The sequence below is a fragment of the Colletes gigas genome, unplaced genomic scaffold (genome assembly GCF_013123115.1).
Source record: "Colletes gigas isolate AHSC1104 unplaced genomic scaffold, ASM1312311v1 Colletes_gigas_Sc00019, whole genome shotgun sequence".
NCBI lineage: Eukaryota > Metazoa > Arthropoda > Insecta > Hymenoptera > Colletidae > Colletes > Colletes gigas.
This window is the reverse complement of record NW_025106648.1, coordinates 1,115,646-1,134,216: the sequence shown is the minus strand read 5'-3', so window position 1 is coordinate 1,134,216 and position 18,571 is coordinate 1,115,646. Positions and strand designations below refer to the sequence as shown.

The window sequence follows — 18,571 nt, the reverse complement described above, 5'->3', positions numbered from 1 at the left end:
AAGGTACTCGAACCCGATTGCAATAAACAACCGCTGTAAAAAACGCCCGCATTCCCGTGCTACGAGTCGATACATCTAAAAAGGGAATACCGCGGCCGCGTGCACGCCTCCTAAATTTCCTTATCAGTGCCCATGCGCGCACGCTGCCTGAGGGTAGCGCGATACCAGCGCGACTCGCACGAAAAATCCGTTCGAACGATAGGTTTACGATACAGGCACCCAGTGTTCTTTAGAAACACTTGCTAGAAATACTCGCGTATACATTTAACCCTTAGTTAATCTAGTAAACGAGAACAACGTACTTGGTCGCGCTTCTTGATAAAAATATAGCAGTCTTTTTTGTAAAATGAATTATAGAAAATTTTATACTTCGCTGAAACTGATTTTCATTTTTAAACAAGCAACAGAATTCTCTGACAATTTTACCTACAAAATACAAGTCCCCTGGTGGTCCATGCCATCCTCTCATAGTCTTATTCCTTCAAAAAGGTATCAAGTGACATCGACTAGACCATAGATCCAAGCGATAGTTTAATGGCGCGATCTCGATCCCCCTCGATCGGGTTACTACTCCGGACCCTATTAAACTAGTTGCGTTCTGCGTTTCCATTTCAAACACTGTACAGATTTCTCGAACAGCACGAATTTAACCTACTTGAATTCTACCGGTATTCTGGACTCTCTATTCGCGCAATAACATTCGTATCCCGTCGACATTCTACTTCTGTTGCCGTTAATGAAGTCGTACCGTCGCTGGGAATACAATTTGTCATTTGCCAAACAATCGGCGCCGCGAACTTTGCAGTAGCTAAACAAGAACGTCTTTCTCTTTCCCCATTGTTGGGCAGCGGCGACAGGCCGCCGAGCGAAATTTTGTCACGTGAAACCAGTCCGCTGTAAATCACGAAAGGCGTGAACGGAATGGACAGGTCGAACAACCGTTACCATCGTTCACTCGATATCTAAGGGGTCCAGAATGCGGCTCCGGGTCTCTCCGTGTCCAATATCGTCGGTGGAGCTAAATGCACGCTCCCGGTGACAGTTTCGACCGGCTACTAAGCGCGCTGCACCCGAAACCGCTCTCTCGCTCGTCAGGTGGATGTGAATAAACAAGCCGCGAGGCGTGTAACGATCTGCATCGGAAAGAGAGGACAAGAGAGACAACCGGCTGAGGATTTAGACGTAACGAGCCCCGAGCGACCGACTTGACGGCCTGTCAGACGCAAAAAGTTGGCGTTTTCCTGCGCCAGGACACCACCGGGCGTGGGCGTCACAATTGCCTGTACAACCAGGGACAATTATCTGTCCGGGGTCTCTAGACAATGGTTCCTCGGAAACTGTCTTATCGTGGGCAGCAGCGGTTACTTACAACTGCTCCCCTTTATAATTTCTGGAAGCTCGTAAACTTCGGGACACGATGTCTCTTCTCTCCCCCCCCCCCCCCCCCCCCCACCCCTTCTTCCTGTTCAGCTTTCAATTACGTTCGCGGAGCTGTTTGGCGAAACGTTTCTGGTTTACGACCCGCCGAGGCCGCGGGCTACGGTTGACAATCGGCTCGACTGGCAATGATCCGTGTACAAATAGCGAAAACAATGCAGAGAGGCTGACGCTTAGGCGTGTTCCTCCGAGGAGAAAGATAACGCGAACACGGTACTAATGGTTAAGTTGCCGAGCTGGACAGGCATGACTAATCCAGCTCGGGGACGGGGATGGTAGGGATTTGTTGCCGGTCGAAAGTGGAAATTCGAAGTTCGGCGATAGGCCTGTTCGAGACAAATTCGACCTGGCAGGGTCGAAGGGAATTTGTCGTCGACTCTCGGCGTTTGATGGACGGATGCTGTACAGGGAAAGTGCTGTTGCGAGTTCGTATCGAGTATCATCGGTATCTTTCTCTGTTCCAGGTAACGACCGTGCCGGACGAGGGCGAAAACAGCTTTAAAATGCCCAGGGCTTCCGTGGTACACATGACGTCGACGGCGACGAGACCTCAGCACATGTCGCAGGTATTTATACTGTCTCACTAACGCGACGTATGATTCAGCTGCCTAGATCATCGACAGACTATTCCTGAGTCTGATATTTGAGAAATTGCGGACGATATTTTAACAGTTTACTTTAGTATATTCTCTTAAAAATACTATTCACGACTGGCTATCACTTGTGTATTTAGAAAAGAAATTGTTTTCTACCACGATGACATACGATTCTATAATGTTTGACGATGGAACTGAAGTTATTGCAGCTTAAATGTCTCATATTACTTCGATTTATTCCGTATAATAAAAAATTCTTTCAGTGAAAAATTATGGAAAAAACACAGAAGAAATAAATATATACACGCATCTGGAATTTTTATTAAATAAAGTGATGGATTTTCTATTATAAAGAGATATTTAAATTATTTAAAAAACGACAGAAGATCGTAGAATAAAATGCTACGTATAACATTGACATGAAAAACTGGCAGTATTTGATATTCTTGCAAAGAGACGCGAACGGACTTATTACACAACCTAATACTGTGCGTACGTAAGAAGTTGGCTAGCGAAAGGAATGTGGGTCTGATTGGTCCCCAAATCCCCACTCTAGTTTAGAGTTTGGAGAGCCCACGGTCCTATTGGCCGAAACGGCGAAAGTGGGAATGGTTGGAGCAAGAAAAGTAACTTTTCGCGAACGTGCAATAGAGATACAGTCGAGCGGATTAAGCATATCGCGAGCAGTATCGATACTTCGTGAGACATATTTCAACCTGGTATCGAAGAATTCGTTAAAAAGCTTCTCTCGTGCCAGCGACTTTGAAAAAACATTGTATCTGGAGCCCAGTTCCACCACTAAAAAGCAGACTTAAACGAATCGACGGAATCGAAATAGAATCCGATGCAATTGCGATTATTAGGAACAGGCTGGGATTTTCTCGTCCGCAACGCGGCGATTTACATCTCCCCAGCCGTGTATCTAGCGAGTTCTCGAATAATCCAAATCCAGCAAGCGGAGCAAATCTTTCCTTCTTGGCATGGGTCCATATTGATATGCAAATACCGAAGATAGCCGCGAGCTTAATTGAGTGGTCCGGCTTAAAATGCATATCGAGCACCGAGGCGGGTCTTTCGATATAAGCTCTCTCCCCCTCCCTCCCCCCCCCCTGTTCCAACCCTCTCTAGCCTTGTCTCTCTGCGCTTATACAGACGCGCGCACACTTGGCGTGCACTTTACTAGCCCGAACTGACCAGCCATTTTCATAATACCGCCACTCTAAAGACTTTCAAAGCTCTTTTTCCGCGGGTTCTTTTTCTCGTTTGCTCTCCTTTCGCTTAGGACCGGGCTAACAGTTTTAAGCTAATGGCTCTCTCGGTTAACTTCGACCTAACTCGAGCACATCCTTTCTCGGCGTGGCTTGGCGCAAACGAGCTTTTAACGTCGTGCCGCTGCCAGAAGAAACGCACGGGAAACCTACACACCGCCGCCCCCAGGAAATTCATACTCTGCCGAGGATCGTTTGCTTGAATTTTCAGTGTTCCAGCACCGGGTGCTGTTTGCACGGGGCATTTCACTCGATTCACCGTCGCAACTTTCGCCGAGCTTCGCGTGGCGTCGCACGGTGTTCGAAAACAGCGATTTGGACGTGAAAAAGTTCAATTTTTGACCATCTTCGATCATTTATCCCTAGATATTGTTTAAATAGGTTAATATTTACTCAGAGACTAGACGTTTCTATTCTTCTTGGAAATCTGTTTTTGCAGTTCATATTTCTCCTTCTAGGAAATAATGAGATTACAATAATTTCATTTTGTACTGTATCAATTTTGCACAGGAAGATACCCACTTTATTTTAGAATAAAAACAATTGATCAAAATTTATTATAATTCTAAATACAGGCAATCAGAAAGATTGGTACATATTGGTCAAAATTCCACCACGAGTTTGTAGTTTATGTTCATTTCTTTGGTTTCTCCGAAAATCAGCTGCTACTTTTTGAATAATATAACTTTAAAGTTAGTGAATCTTAATCTTATTATTTTCTTCTTTATTTACATACATTATATAACTCAAAATGTTATGCAGCAGTGAAACTTTTATAATAAATATATTTCTTTAATTTAATTTTCATTGAACATGAAATAATATAAAAATTATTAAACAAAATTAATGTTAACAGTGTTAATAATCGTCTATAAACTTGTTTTCAAAGATTTATGCGCTTTTAAGGTAAAATATAATTTTTCACGTCTAGATCGCCATTTTCGAACATTTCCTACGCCCTGATTGATAATCCGCGATCAAAAATCGTTCGAATCGCCAAAGTAATGTTATTAATATTAAAAAATTGAAGATCAATGCAAATCTACAAAATTGATATACACTGTCCTATTGATCATAAGAAACCAAAATTCCTGTTCTCTTTCATTTCTATTCAATTAGAATAGTTTTCGAAAAGACTGCTGGCTAGTAATATCGCGAACACCCTGTATAGTTCGTTAGGCAATGCTAAGAGAAATACGTGCGAGTATAAAATGCAACATGGTGAAATACATTTATATAGAATAATAAAACACACATAAAATACTGAAATGTAACGTAACTAGATGCAGCGGGAGATTCTGTTTCGAAACTCAGCCACGAACTTGGCCAATTAATAAGCGACATAATGGAGGGGCAGTCGGGTTAAAAACGACTTCCATTACGGTGGATCTTCCTCGATCAGTGGGCGAACCGATATTGCGGGCGATAAAAGCTACCCGTCGCGAGCGCGGCATAACGCCGTTTTATTATTGTTCCGAGGCTCTAACGGCGGCATCAATATTTGCACGGCAGAACAAACCGAACGTACGCGTGCGATACAAATCCATTTAGTCGACCCCCGGTGGGAATTAGATTTCAGTATTATCGAATGCAGGTCGTGCATCAAAACGGAATCGGGTTCGCGGCCCGTTCGAGTTGCGCCTCGACTAGAAATTACCGGGATCCATTCACGCTGTTTCTAACTTTGACGTTGTCCATTATACACCAATTAGACGGCGAGGATAATCGCATCCGGCACGGTAACTAGGCATCCGTGTTATTGGACTTTGAGCAGAAACCGAATAGCTTCGTTGCAGCGTCGTTGCTGATTTTCGTTCGATTTTCCGCCCAGCAAAGCCCCCGCGAAAGTTTGGGGAAGGAGCCTGGCAATTTGGAATCATAAAATCATTTTTCTTCTATTTCAAAGACGGAAGCACAATTTCGTTTTGCACTTTCTCTTTTTCGCTAAAATGTTTGGCTGTTAAAAACTTCTCGATCTTCGAGGCCTGTATCTTCCGAATGAAATTTCTCGAACAAACGTACGCTAGTTTCGCCCCAAGCTTTTTGTATATTTGGAGTAGCTTCCACTGCGTTATGACCCAGTTTAAACTCGCGAAGGATCCCTATCTGTAAATCGAGGTTCCTCGTGTTGAAAAAAGACCGTGTGCACCTAAGCTTCTACAAACGATACACTGAAATAGCGAAGGTATTCTATTTTGCGACGACTTTATGACTGTGTAAAAACAATTAAAGGAATACTAAAATCGATCAGGGTTTCTGCCATCGTTACAAACAGCTTCTTCAGAAGTTAAACGACACTGGGGTATTAGTGTACGCCATATAGATTTAGTCTATTGATATCTGTGTTCATGTCACGGATCATTGATTACCAACCACTCAGCTCGTGTCACGGATCGTTGGTCACCGACTAGAGTTTTAATTCCTCGGATAAACAATAACGCAAGTGTCGGGATTGAGACCGTGATAGCCTCAGATATCAAATTCAAATGCTGTTCGTTACCTTGTTACTCTATAAAAAATAAATATCTCGTTGATCGACCGTTCATTTCCCACCGATGCCGCGATGGACCAGAAACAATGATCTGTTTTCGAGCCTCCTAGATGCGTATGCCCTCTTAATCGTGACCGTAATTCGGTATATCGAACGAATCTATTCAGTTCGTGTCAGAGCACTCGTATGAACGTTTGATGGACATGCGCAACGTGCCAGGACTGTAAACACACCGCAAACGTCGCGCGCGCGCGCGTTAGGTTCGAAGTCAGCATCAAAAGGGTTAACGCGTTCGGGCTGGGTCACCAGTTGGACGCAATGCTGCGGCTGTTACGAAGCAACGAGTCCCCGTCGGTGGTTTACAACAACCTCGTGGCTGTCAGATGGCGTAAACCGTCGGTGACTCATGTCGCTACTTCTTCATGCCGATGGCAGGGTTTGTATTCAAGTAACTCCGCAAGACAAATATACGAGAATTATTTCCCTCTCGAAGAGGAGCAAATGCATTTACGTCTGTCTGGTGTATCTGGCGTGTCCTTGAGCACTCTTGTAACATATTGTATGCAAACCATCGGCGAGTCGGGTCGTTACCACCTCGCGTTGGCGTCGGATTTTCCGTTCGAACGATCCAGCGAGGTAAATTCGCGAAAATTCCGCGCACCGTACGGGGAATGTGCGCAACGATTTTCGGGGGTCAATTTAGCCCATTCGGTTGAGTTGCGTTTCCGACACGCGAATGGAAATTTGCGAAATTCGCTTTTGGACCTCGATTTTGGGCACTGTATTTGATAAAAATTCAGTAATTGAAATTTCAAAGCCACTGATGGATATAAATTATTCGTGTATGCGTATGTTATTGCAGGATCCAAAAGGGGTAAAATTGAATCGTATTTATACTAGTCTCTAGTGTCTCTTTTGCAACTACGCGTAGATTTGAAAATTCACTGGAGAGGTTCCAATAGAGCAGTGTTTTTCCACCTCTATTTACATATCGACACACTTACGAGGGACTAACGTTTACGTGGCACACTTTTTCAAATAGCAGAGATTATGTTAATATTGTAACGACATTTTTTATAGTCGTATTATATTCAAATTAGTATTATATTCAAATTATCACCAAATCTTTATGATCAAAATAAATTATATGTTCTCTGCAAGTCAAATATAAAAATATTTTTAAAAGTAAACAAAGATACTTGCAATTCCTGACCTTAAAGTTTACAAAGATCATCGTTTTACTGGGTGAAGTATTTCTAAATAATGATAATTATTTTCTTAGAAATTTTACTGTAGTAGTCACACTTTTCGAGCTACAGAAATTGAAATAAAACTGATTTTTACGATTTGAAGTGCTATTCCATCATCACAGTCTGATCTAACATATCTGTTACGTGTACAATCAGCCTCAAAAAAAGGAGAAATCTAGTTCAAGTTAATTTATTTTTTGTATCCAATATCTGGGAACGGGAAATCTGTTCAATTTATAATTAACACTACACTCAAAAAATGGAATAAATAGTCTTGAATATCTTTCCAAGATCATTAAATCCAAACAATTAAAGCAAAAGGTATGAACATGAACTGTTATTTTTTAAATGTTTTTCTGTTCGAACTGGACTTGAATATCTGTTATAGTTATATGAAAGTGCCATTAAATTTCTCAATCGGGACCATTGTGAGACGGACGGCTAGCTCGGCGAGCGCCAGGCGATCGTGTGTCATTGTTGCTCGCGCGACATCGCTCCCCAGGTAGCGTTACAGTTTTCGCGCGATCAAATCGGGACAGGTAAAAAGCTTCCCGATTGGAAAGCGGCTCGCGACCCACACGTTATTGTTCGCGAACGGTAGATCGACGCGACCAGGCCGTCTCGCGGCGGCGGAAAGGTCAGCCAGGCGACGTTTAATCGCGCATAATAAGCTCGTCCGCGTCTGCCCGCGGTGGGAGCGAAATATTGAAAGTCTATGCAAATTTACGTGGGATCGGCGCCAAGAATGCCTTTTAAAATTCCTGCGACCTAACGTAGGAAAACTGTAACAAAGACAGCAGCGTTCAGTCATTGCACTTTTTGTAACGTGCATACAGTGTGTCACAGAATATGTACTCCGAACAAACGAAATTAAAATCGAAATTAAAATTTTGGAAAACATTACCGATGGATTGGTGGGGCTTTTCCAATCAAAATGAGTACAAACATGACATACTTCCGAGTGCTTTTAATTATGCGTGAGATAAATTGCATTTCCAAAATTCCAAATTTGTAAACTATATAAATTAATAAACCTTCGAACGGGGTCGTGTTTGGGCTCGTTTTAATCGGGGAAATCTCGTCGATCTGTTGATCATTATTTAATGTGAAATATCAAAGAGTTTCGAGCAAACTGATCCTGATTTTGAACAGCAATCACTATGTTTGAGTTTGGTTTTCGAAAACAATTTTGAACATAACAATTTGTTTGATACGTAAACTACGTGTCATCTTTCTCTAGGATATACAATTCATTACAAGACACGCTGTATATGCACGACGAGAGAACGGACGTCCGCGTGCGTGTGTCGCGTGCGCAAGAGTTTAATATGAAATATCGACAGAAGTTCACAACAGGTGCGAGCGACACGGCTTTAGGGATTCCGCGGGAAAGCTGCAGGGTGTATACCCGACGCATTCGCAATTTTTCTGCGACTTTTTTGGCCCAGTTACAGCCACTGTACGGTATGGATGATTTATTAGAAGAATACCGCGTTGCTCTGTGTCTGGGATATTAGGTTCCAGAATTTCAGAAATCTGTGAAGCGAAGAGAGTACGGCTGGCGAAAGCTTTTATACAGAGTAATACTATACATATATGTAAATCATAAGCAGCATCATAGACAAATTCTAATTAGTCCAGCTCACTAACAAGTTCCAAATCCAACAGTTTTAATGATGAATTCAGTGCACAGAAATTATATGAAAAAGTTACGGAATTTATTATATGCTCGGATGAAAATTTAAAACATCAAAATAATAATTATTTAATTTTAAAATTCCAACGTTCCTGAAATACAATTAATTTATTTTTATCGAGTTTACATACTCGCTAAAGGGAAACGATAATTAAATAAAATGCTCGCTGAATCGTTAATCGAATGTATTTATAAATAGTCAAGCGAGATTTCGAGGTCTCGGAATTGAGTGCAAATCAATTTCAAACGTCCTCCGTAAAAGTGGACCAATTACCGGCTAAAAATGTATACTACTTTCTGCAAATGCGCGACTAATTCGCGTAACGCCGCCAGTTACTTTAGCAACCCGTGGCCAATAATGCACCGAACCGAAATTAAATTTTCCCCCTCCGCCATAATTCAATAACCGCTCAATTTTGCTCTCTTTCACGTGAAATTAATGCATTTATCTCGCGATCTTTAAGCGCGGTAATGTACTTCACGCGAAGCAACCCCGTCGCGACACGCTCTCATGAATAGCATAATAATTACAGGCACACCTTGCATTATCCGTTATTAACGCCGGTAAATAATTCTTCTCTCGCCTGACCGACATATTTCGGTAAAAATTTCCCACGGCTAGCAGGAACTGTGGAAATCGAGCCTCGACACGAATATTATCGCCTAGATTGTTTTCTCTGGCGGTTGATGTCATCTCTATTTCTCGTTCATCTGACACGGATACCGGTCTCGGAGCGAATCGAGATAACAGACTAGATGTCGGTAGTCACGGTTGGATTTCGCGTGCAAAAAGCTCGCGGTTCGAGCACTGGATAAGATTTACGTGTATACCAGATTTCATTGCGACATTCGGCGAATCGTACAACCCAGACTACATTAAAGTGCGTTCACTTTGCTACAGCAAGCAAAACGAGAGGCGTCTCGCACAGACGCGGCACCAAACGATTTTGAACTTATCAAATTCGACAGAGAGATCCGTGAAAGTCAATAGACTCTATATTAACAAGATTAGGTAGAGAAGACTTAGCTAAGTTCCCGGACATGGACGATTCAGGACCAGTCGGATCGAAACCCAATACGGGCGATTTTGGATGAACAAGATACGATACAGGCATTTACGGGCTGACACCGAACACAGATTACCCAAGATCCAGGAAATTCAATACAAATCGCCCCAAGGACTTGTAACACCTGATACCGATGACCCTAAACGTGGTGACACCTGATCGAACGATTCTGGAAACCCTAACAGTTAACGCGAACGACCCCAAGAGCCGTAATATTCGGTACAAACGACCCCAAGAATTGTTACATTTTATCAAAGGGTGGTAGAAATTGATAAAGGCGCACACAAGATTATAAACTCTGAAAGTTGTGACACAATGTCAAATGACCCAAGGAATCGTATCGATCTTGAGGGCAGGCGGCCATGGTCAATGTACTTGATAAAAGAAATATAAGGAGACCCTAGAAAACCTAAAAGAGCGAAGACGATAGGATACTCGAACTTTTTGGGACACTATGGAACGCACGAAGGACCCAGGAATACTTCAAAGATGTGGACGTTGCAACTTTCCACGGCTCCGTGCGGCGAAAACACGTTTCGCGAATTGTACCCTTAAGAGTATCTCTTTCCATAACGCTCGAGCGTGCTTCGAGTACCTCGCTATACTCCTCCTCCCATCGAGAATACACGATCCGTGTACGTATGCACGACAGCATCAGTAATATAATTCATGTACATTTTCGTGCACGCCCGGACCACTTCGACATTCCCCGAAAACGAAAAGGAAACCGGAACTCGTTTCGCGAAATAACGAAAATACCTAAGTTCGTCCGTTGGGGTGAATCCACGCGAAACTAATTTCACGTGCGTCGCATAATCCCCAATCTCATTTCTCCGTATAATCCAAACAACGCGAAACAAAATACACCCCCCTCCCATTTCGGTGCATTAGCAATTTTTCTCCTTTGTGTATTTTGGAATAGAGCGAGAGTGGTGTTTCGCGGGAACCAGAACGGAAAAAGGGAATAGTTGAAACGCGTCGTCCGTCATCGAAAAGGCTCGACGATGCGCGAGGCCAGTGGCTGGTCGGGACAACGTTCCGCGTTCCTCCGCGCGAAATTCCGTTGTTCCGTAATTTCGGCTCCGTGCACCGTAAAATCGGCAGATTCTGCATAGGAGGAACTCGAGCACTCGACCATTGTCACGCGGCGGAATACGTGCGCCCGATGCACGCGGCGCTCTGGAAACGATCGTTGCGGAGATGCACACACCAGTCCCGGGCTGCGCGAGATGTTTAGTATTCCTCGCGAAGGGTCGAGAGCCCGGGCTTTCAATTTGCGGCCAACAATTTGTCCGACGGCTGCGAGCCGCAATATGCGAGCGTGATATACACACAGCGCTCCCATATTCCTCCAATGAACGAATTCGCGGTTCTGCGTACCCACCTGCAGATTCCACCTACCCGATTTACCCCTCTGTCAATAACTGGCTACTCCTGGTAATTATATTTACTTAAAAATGTTTACTTTCTCGTTGGCTATTAAATATCACTGAGGGGAGAATATTATCGTCGGTTTGAAATTCGACGCCCTCAATTTCTTCACGATTTTTTTATATGATCTGCCAGGTCAGCTGAATAATATATTAGAGAGGATAATTATTTTTAACCATTTGACATTGAAAGTTAAGAAAATATTATGTTCACGCATGATTCGTAAGTTGAACATTTCTATCCCTCTCAATTGGGGGAATCCCCATGGAATCAGTTCTTGGACTATATGATTCTTTTATATGATCTGCTATGCAGCAGTAGTTGAGTATTATATCAGAGAGGAAGTGTTGCTATAGATCAATGTTTTTTAACCATTTGACATTTAAAATTAAAAATATATTCCGTTTTGTTTCTTTCTAAGTGATCTTTACTTAGCACGTTGTGTCGCCATTACAGTAATGATTCTTAAAATGAACATGATTCGTAAGTTGAACGTTTCTATCCCTCCCAACTGAAGGGGCCTCTGAAGCTTAACCATATAGCTGCATGTAAATATCTACTGATGTAGAATTGTGCCTATGCTGTACGAAAGATGAGCATGCCAATCCAGGATCGATGTTCATTTTAAGAATCATTACTGTATTATTCAACTGATTCTTTTAATTTTGGGAGGAATTGCACCTAGATTATCAGCTTGTAACGAAGACTGACTTATTTGTATGCTTTGCGAGATTCCTATCGTTTGAAATTGATACGTTTGTTTAGGTGTTAGCTACCCTGGCGCTATCGATGGGGACGCTGTCCTCCGGCCTGGCGAAGGGTTACACGTCGCCGGCCTTGGACTCCATTCTGGACAACCAACCCCTTCACCATTACCAATCTTCGAACAACACCTGGTAAGTCTTAGCAACGCGGCAGGTTGTAAACTACGGCGGGCACGCGTTAAGAAATAACAGCGCGGCGTTGTAACAGGCGCAGCGCGTGCAATAAAGGTGAAACTTCGTAAGTAATTGTGGGCAATACGTGTCGTGTCCGGTAACGATTAGTGTCGGTCCGCAGATAAGCAAATTAAATAAACTCGACGAGATATTTCCCTTCCCATCCCCACCGCTCTCCGGCCGCGCGTAATAAAGCGCGGGCGAATATCTTAGATAATTCACTTAACAAATGCATTAACGTCACCCCGTTTCTTTTCGAACGCTGTCGCACACTTTCTCCGCGATAGTGGGTTCAGTTTATCGCGGCCGTTGCAAAGGAAGCACGCTGCATAAAGTAGCAACAAACCGTGCCCATTAGTTATACTCGGCGTGTAATACTCGACGTTCGGTTCTTTGCGCAACGTTGAAATTTACGACCGGCAATTTGCTTCCGAATTTGCGGAATCGGAATAAATTAATCGTCAGATCGCGGTAGAATCTCTGCAATCCACCGGGCATATCGATGTCCTGTTTAAGCGAACAAAGGACATTCGTAAAGACTGTTTACAACGGTTTAATTTTTACGCATTCATGAATTTTAAAAAGGTCACGATACAACTATGCCCTGGAATTCCAACCAAAATTATTACTGGATCATGTTCTTCTATATTTTCAAAAAACTCTGGTCGCTATTGATCGCGTCTTGGGTATTGCAGTGCAGCACAATCTCCACTATCAAAATAAAGAGCTCAATCATAACTTTTGAATGGATTGAAGGATTTTAATGTTTCAACGTGCAAACAATACGTATTAATGGGGCTTTGGAGCCCCCCAAAAATGGGCTGAAAAAATACATTGGATGTAAAATCTACTCGAATACCTCGTCTGTGATGGGAATTACTATCGCTTGCACGCAGCTGTTCTCAGATTGCCGTTCAACATGCGGGACTTTAAACGTTACTAACTTTTTAACGAAGCCTCGATCAACAAATTGGTATTCTTGACTTTCGTCTTATTTTGGGGTTCTAGAATCGCCTCTTAAAATTTTTCCCAGAGGTGAACACCCTTGATATAATCCCGATTGTTCCTTTTTCCTTAATAATTCGATTAGTTCGTCGCGCACAGGGGACCAGTAAAGCCTGAATCCTCCATAAACAAGCGCGTATTCTCCGCGGAGTACAACGAACGTAAGCTATCCTTGAACCGGTTACGAAGATCGATTATGCACGCGCGGCGATCGATCCCACTCGCCAGGTTAATCGTGGCCAGCGTCGGAGACAACGCCGCCTGGTATTAGGGAACGATTAGGTTCCGGCATTACGTTACACGGCCGCTGTCATCCGTAATCGTGTTGCCATTTGTCGCAGGTCGGCTTTCTCGGTGACGCAACAAGAAGCATCGTGGGTAGCGTCTCTGTCGATGCTGGGCGCGTGGTTCGGCGCTATGATTGGCGACTGGATAATGAGAAGAGGGCGTCGATTGGCGCTCCGCGCGACATCGTTGCCTCTGGCTGCGGTTTGGATCTTCACCGGGATCGCGCATAATGTAGAACTGGTTTACGTCACCAGCTTCATCGGAGGCCTTTGCTGTTCGGTCATCACCATGGTTGCCCAGGTAATACCATACAGCGACCCTCAAAATCAGATCCTCCCAGCAAACGGGGCGTCGAAAACACCTGGGGCTAAACTTCAGGGACTATCGAGAACAACTGATCTTGGTAAACGTTGGTTTTAAACGTCGGTTGTTTGAGATTTATGAATCATTTTTAGCTGAAAGGCAGCGCAAGCTCGTCTAGCTTGATTTTTGAGAAAATCTATGGAATAACTTTTTTGTACGCTTTTTATAGTAGGAGTCGTATGAACTAACCCTACCCCATGAGCCACACTACAATACGAATCCAATTCTCATTTGATTTAATTCTCAGTCGGAATCATTTGTAGGCTTTCAATAATTGTGAAGCCCATTAGTCTACAATTATACACTTCGAGGGTCCCATAGTAAGTGAGTTATGTGGTTTATCCAAGTAGGTCACATGCAGAATAGTTTGAGAAACACTGCTGCAGGCACAGGTGTATCAGACCCACGTTTGAGACATTTTTGATGATCTTGATAAATCATGTGTCCCTTAATCCCGATCTTATCAGGACGTTTGAGTAATTGAAGGGTCTAAAGGGAGCTGTATCGTAGAACTAAGATATAACAAACGTTCACGAGACTTTCTGTCTAAATGTATAATACATGATCTAAGTATTATGCCCCTGTTAACGATATTACGATACATTTATAATCTCCTTGTTGACCTAAGATGAAACAAAATCCTCCCCATTTCTCGACACCCTCGATTGTCCTACCAACCCTCGCCCCTATTAGGTCGGATAATCGAGGGATAATCGAGGGGCTCATGATATTTGATCCACTAAGTTATAAGATACATAAAATGCTACTACACTTTACTTATAAACTTTATAACTCAAACGTAAGATTAGCGATAAACTTGGCCCCAATTTGCATAGCTTCTGTTCCCTTTTGTACTATAAACCTTTCACCTATCAAGTAGTATTCTACGTAACCCTGGTCGACAATGGAAGAATGCTGTTGCAACGAATCTTTGAAGCTAGGTTTCTTCTCCGATTCAGGTGTACATATCAGAAATCTCGATGCCGGGTATCAGAGGCTGCCTATCGGCGATGCTAAAGGTGCTCGGTCACGTCGGCGTGTTATTGTCGTACATAGCGGGCACGTACATGAACTGGCGGCAAAGTGCGCTGCTGGTAGCAGTAGCGCCGTCGATGCTCTTTTTGGGTACTCTCTTTATACCCGAGACGCCTTCGTACCTCGTTCTGAATGGCAAAGACGATGAGGCTGCCAACAGTCTGCAGTGGCTGCGCGGCGATCACGTCGATATACGACACGAACTCCAGGTAACATAACAAAGCTTCCACGAATCAGAACTGTCTCCTCTTTATAACCGCGGCCCAAAGTATCGTCGCGAATGAATAACTTCTCTGTGGCAGGTGATCAAGACGAACATTCTGGCCTCGAGGGCGAAGCAGTACGAGCTGACGTTCAAGAACAGCATGTTCACGCCGCGATTGTACAAGCCAATTGCCATAACGTGCGGTCTGATGTTCTTCCAAAGGTTTTCCGGGGCAAACGCGTTTAATTACTACGCGGTCATTATATTCCGACAGACACTGGGCGGCATGAACCCTCACGGAGCGACCATCGCGATCGGGTTCGTGCAACTGTTGGCTTCTCTGCTATCAGGTACGATCGAAAGAATAATTCCATATCAAAAACTTGAAATTTGTGAAACACCAGAGAGGATCATTGGTTTTTATCGCGCGCAGGATTCCTGATCGATATCGTGGGCCGACTGCCGCTTCTGATAGCAAGCACCGTGTTCATGTCATTGGCGTTGGCAGGTTTCGGCAGCTATGCCTACTATATGTCACAGACGCAAAATCTGGGCAATCCAGACAACGCGGTTGTCGGCCAGCACGACTGGATACCGTTGCTCTGCGTGCTCGTCTTCACGACAGCTCTGGCTCTGGGCATATCGCCAATTTCGTGGTTATTGATTGGCGAGCTCTTCCCCCTGGAGTATCGCGGCCTCGGTTCGAGCATCAGCACCAGCTTTAGCTACTTCTGCGCGTTCGTTGGGATTAAACTCTTCATGGACTTTCAGCAGGTGAGACTCTTTCATCGCGGAAAAACTGGAGAACGGTCTAAACATTGAACCGAATATCAATATCTAGTTGGCATTGTTCTACTCGAGTACCCTATTGCCTCTGTAGTACCTCAATACGTAAATGCTTCAATGCCTCATTACTATACCCCAGGTATCAGGACATTGTTAAACAGTTCGGTTCTTGATCAAATGCTTCAGATTTTATCAACTTGCAAGTATTTAATTCGGAACAGATTTCTATATGGTCGAAACAGTACTTAATTGGTTACACAGTTACTCGTAATACTCAACTGGCACTTGAACAAATTAATTTAATCAAGTTAAGAAACTTTGTCTTCTACCATGACCAGTTTTGAAAATATTCAACCGTCACTATTTATGTCCAGATATTAAAAACCATTCGCGAGATCTGAAATTGTTGATTCAAACACGAATGAATTAACGAAGGACTTTCGTAAACGGGTGATTTGTTGCAGACGTTCGGGCTGCACGGGGCCTTTTGGTTCTACGCGGCAGTGGCGGTGTGCGGCTTGTGTTTCGTGGTCTGTTGCGTCCCAGAAACGAAAGGGAAACAACTGGACGAGATGAACCCAGAGTACGCGCAAGCTCGGTAGTATAAGGCCTCGCTGACAGGAGGCCTGTCGAATCTGGAGAAGACCAACAAGCCCCTACCAGGGGGGGCTTATCCCAATCAACACGATCCACGGGATCTGTACAACGCAAATCCAGGTATCGACGTTCCGACCACGTCCTGTCAGACGTCAGACAACAGATGCAGTCATCGAAAGTTATCGGACTACTGCAACATCTTCGCGGAAAAGACGAACAGGATAGGGAGGAACGTCGAGAGCTTCATACATTCCCGTGGATTCTTCACGGGTCGTCGTTCCACCGACGAGAGTTCCAGAAGCAACTTGACGACCCACAGAAGCAACGGTGACGTGATCAGAGCCGATTATCGGTTACCCGGTCGACCGATAGAAAGGAACGAGGCTCGCCAGGAGAATCGTCAGCGTTGCGGACGAACCGAGAGGAGCCATCGTGAACGATACTCGAACGTTTATCCGCAAGAGAGGATCGTTGACGCGAGTCGCGTCGATCGCGATGCGGAGATGCTACCCAGAAGAGACAGAAGGCGCGATTACGCGGCTACGTACGAAGACAGGCACGCCTGGAGAGACGGACTGGTCGACCTGAGCGTCTCCAAGCCGATCCTGAGGAACGGTATCAGCCACGCGAGAGGCGAGAGGCTTTACAGCTCCACCTTGCCCAGACGAAGCAGAACCATCAATTTCAGGGATCAGTCAGGTTTGCTCGAGTGGCGTCGCAGTTACCCGAAGAGCCTGCAAGACCTATCGGACTTGGAACTGGATGACAGGATCAGGGGTCCTGGTGTTTCGTCTTTTCTGTCCCCCGGTAGCAGGGATTGGAGGGACAGGTGGGACGACGGTTACAGGCGTCGAAGATACCGGGAGGACCAACTCGAAGATGACTATCTGAGACTCTACAGAAGCCTGTCGAGGCTGGACAAATACACCCAGGGCGGAAGATACGAGCCTGGACAGGTGCACTACGAGAGAGAGTGCAGGACATTCGGCAAGGACACGGTCGCCTTTATCTATTACAAAACGTGTTACTTGTGATGCACGAGGAATGACAGGGTCGACAACCGGTCGGGGGTCCCCTTATCGGGTGATCGTCATCCACCCACACCGACTCGTGATTTGTATGGAGGGCTGAACCCGATCAATGACCCAATCGCGACGCTCGTTCTTCCAATGCATTTCGTGATTGATCTCTCGACCGACGCGCGGGAAACGGGGTTCACGACCGTTAGAATACGTCTGAAATTTCGGATGTTCCTTCGAAATGTTAGAATCTGTCGTACAAGATCACGGGAGCATCGGTAACGTCCTGAATCTGAACTGTTTCTTTGCGGTATTAAAACGAATGTAATTTCTGTCAGGATGAGATCTCATTAGCGGTGACTTTAGGTTACTAAGTTCCTTCTCGAGCGATTTGGGAAACGCTGTTTGAGTTTACTCGATAAACGAGTGGCTGGGGATCTCGCGCATTTACGGCGTTTGTTAATACAGAAATGCGAAATATATTTTATAAGTTAATATTATAATGATATTTCATTTTCCACGTGTGTATACAGAGTATCGACGAAAATTTAAGATTTTTGTACGTATCGATTCCTCGTATGAATGGAAATCGAAAAGTCCTGTACCATTTTGCTGTATGAAGCTTCGTTACCGAGATGTAAACGATTAAAGTGTACTTATGGGATTCCCCATACGCGCCATTTATGTGGCCACGCATGCGCGCATTCAAACTTTAACTGGTTGTATATCGATAACAAAGCCTCGGATTACAAAACGGAAAAGGACTTTTCGATTTATATTCGTACGAAGAATCGATACCCCGACAAAGATCCTACATTTTTGTTAACACCCTTCATTTTCTGTGTACGATTAGCATATAAATTTCATATTCGCAGACACCGCAAATGCAAAGAATCCACTATCCAGCGACGACACTCGAAATATTTAAAAACTCAATCGCTGGTGTGTAGGATTGGTCAGAATCTATTTACGAATCCCTTTTTCTCAACCGTGTTCTTTGAATACTTGACATTCTAAAGACTTGTATCGCGTAATCGAAATGGTACAATTTATACGAAGTAGCATTTAGACGAATACTCGTAAGGGCGCGGCGAGAAAT

The 18,571-nt window shown here is 44.1% G+C and overlaps 2 protein-coding genes across 2 annotated transcripts in view; one reads left to right on the top strand and one right to left on the bottom strand.

Annotated features, from left to right (window-relative positions):
- The window catches only part of LOC122400596 (mediator of RNA polymerase II transcription subunit 20), a 188,149-nt gene that overhangs the window by 162,129 nt on the left and 7,449 nt on the right, over positions 1 to 18,571 (bottom strand). The gene's annotated exons all lie outside the window — the stretch shown is intronic.
- On the top strand, positions 1,835 to 17,013 carry LOC122400595 (facilitated trehalose transporter Tret1-2 homolog). Its single transcript, XM_043402118.1, has 7 exons — positions 1,835 to 2,003; positions 12,002 to 12,132; positions 13,521 to 13,767; positions 14,790 to 15,074; positions 15,168 to 15,420; positions 15,504 to 15,844; positions 16,321 to 17,013. The coding sequence occupies exons 1-7, from the start codon at positions 1,941 to 1,943 to the stop codon at positions 16,456 to 16,458; spliced, it is 1,458 nt and encodes a 485-aa protein (XP_043258053.1). The 5' UTR covers positions 1,835 to 1,940; the 3' UTR covers positions 16,459 to 17,013.

Bases quoted from the DNA above. Each gene is read 5' to 3' on its own strand.
- LOC122400595 (XM_043402118.1), top strand. From the start codon at position 1,941: ATGCCCAGGGCTTCCGTGGTACACATGACGTCGACGGCGACGAGACCT. The intron at 12,133-13,520 runs GTAAGTCTTAGC...CATTTGTCGCAG, and splicing joins CAATCTTCGAACAACACCTG to GTCGGCTTTCTCGGTGACGC. The intron at 15,845-16,320 runs GTGAGACTCTTT...GATTTGTTGCAG, and splicing joins TCTTCATGGACTTTCAGCAG to ACGTTCGGGCTGCACGGGGC.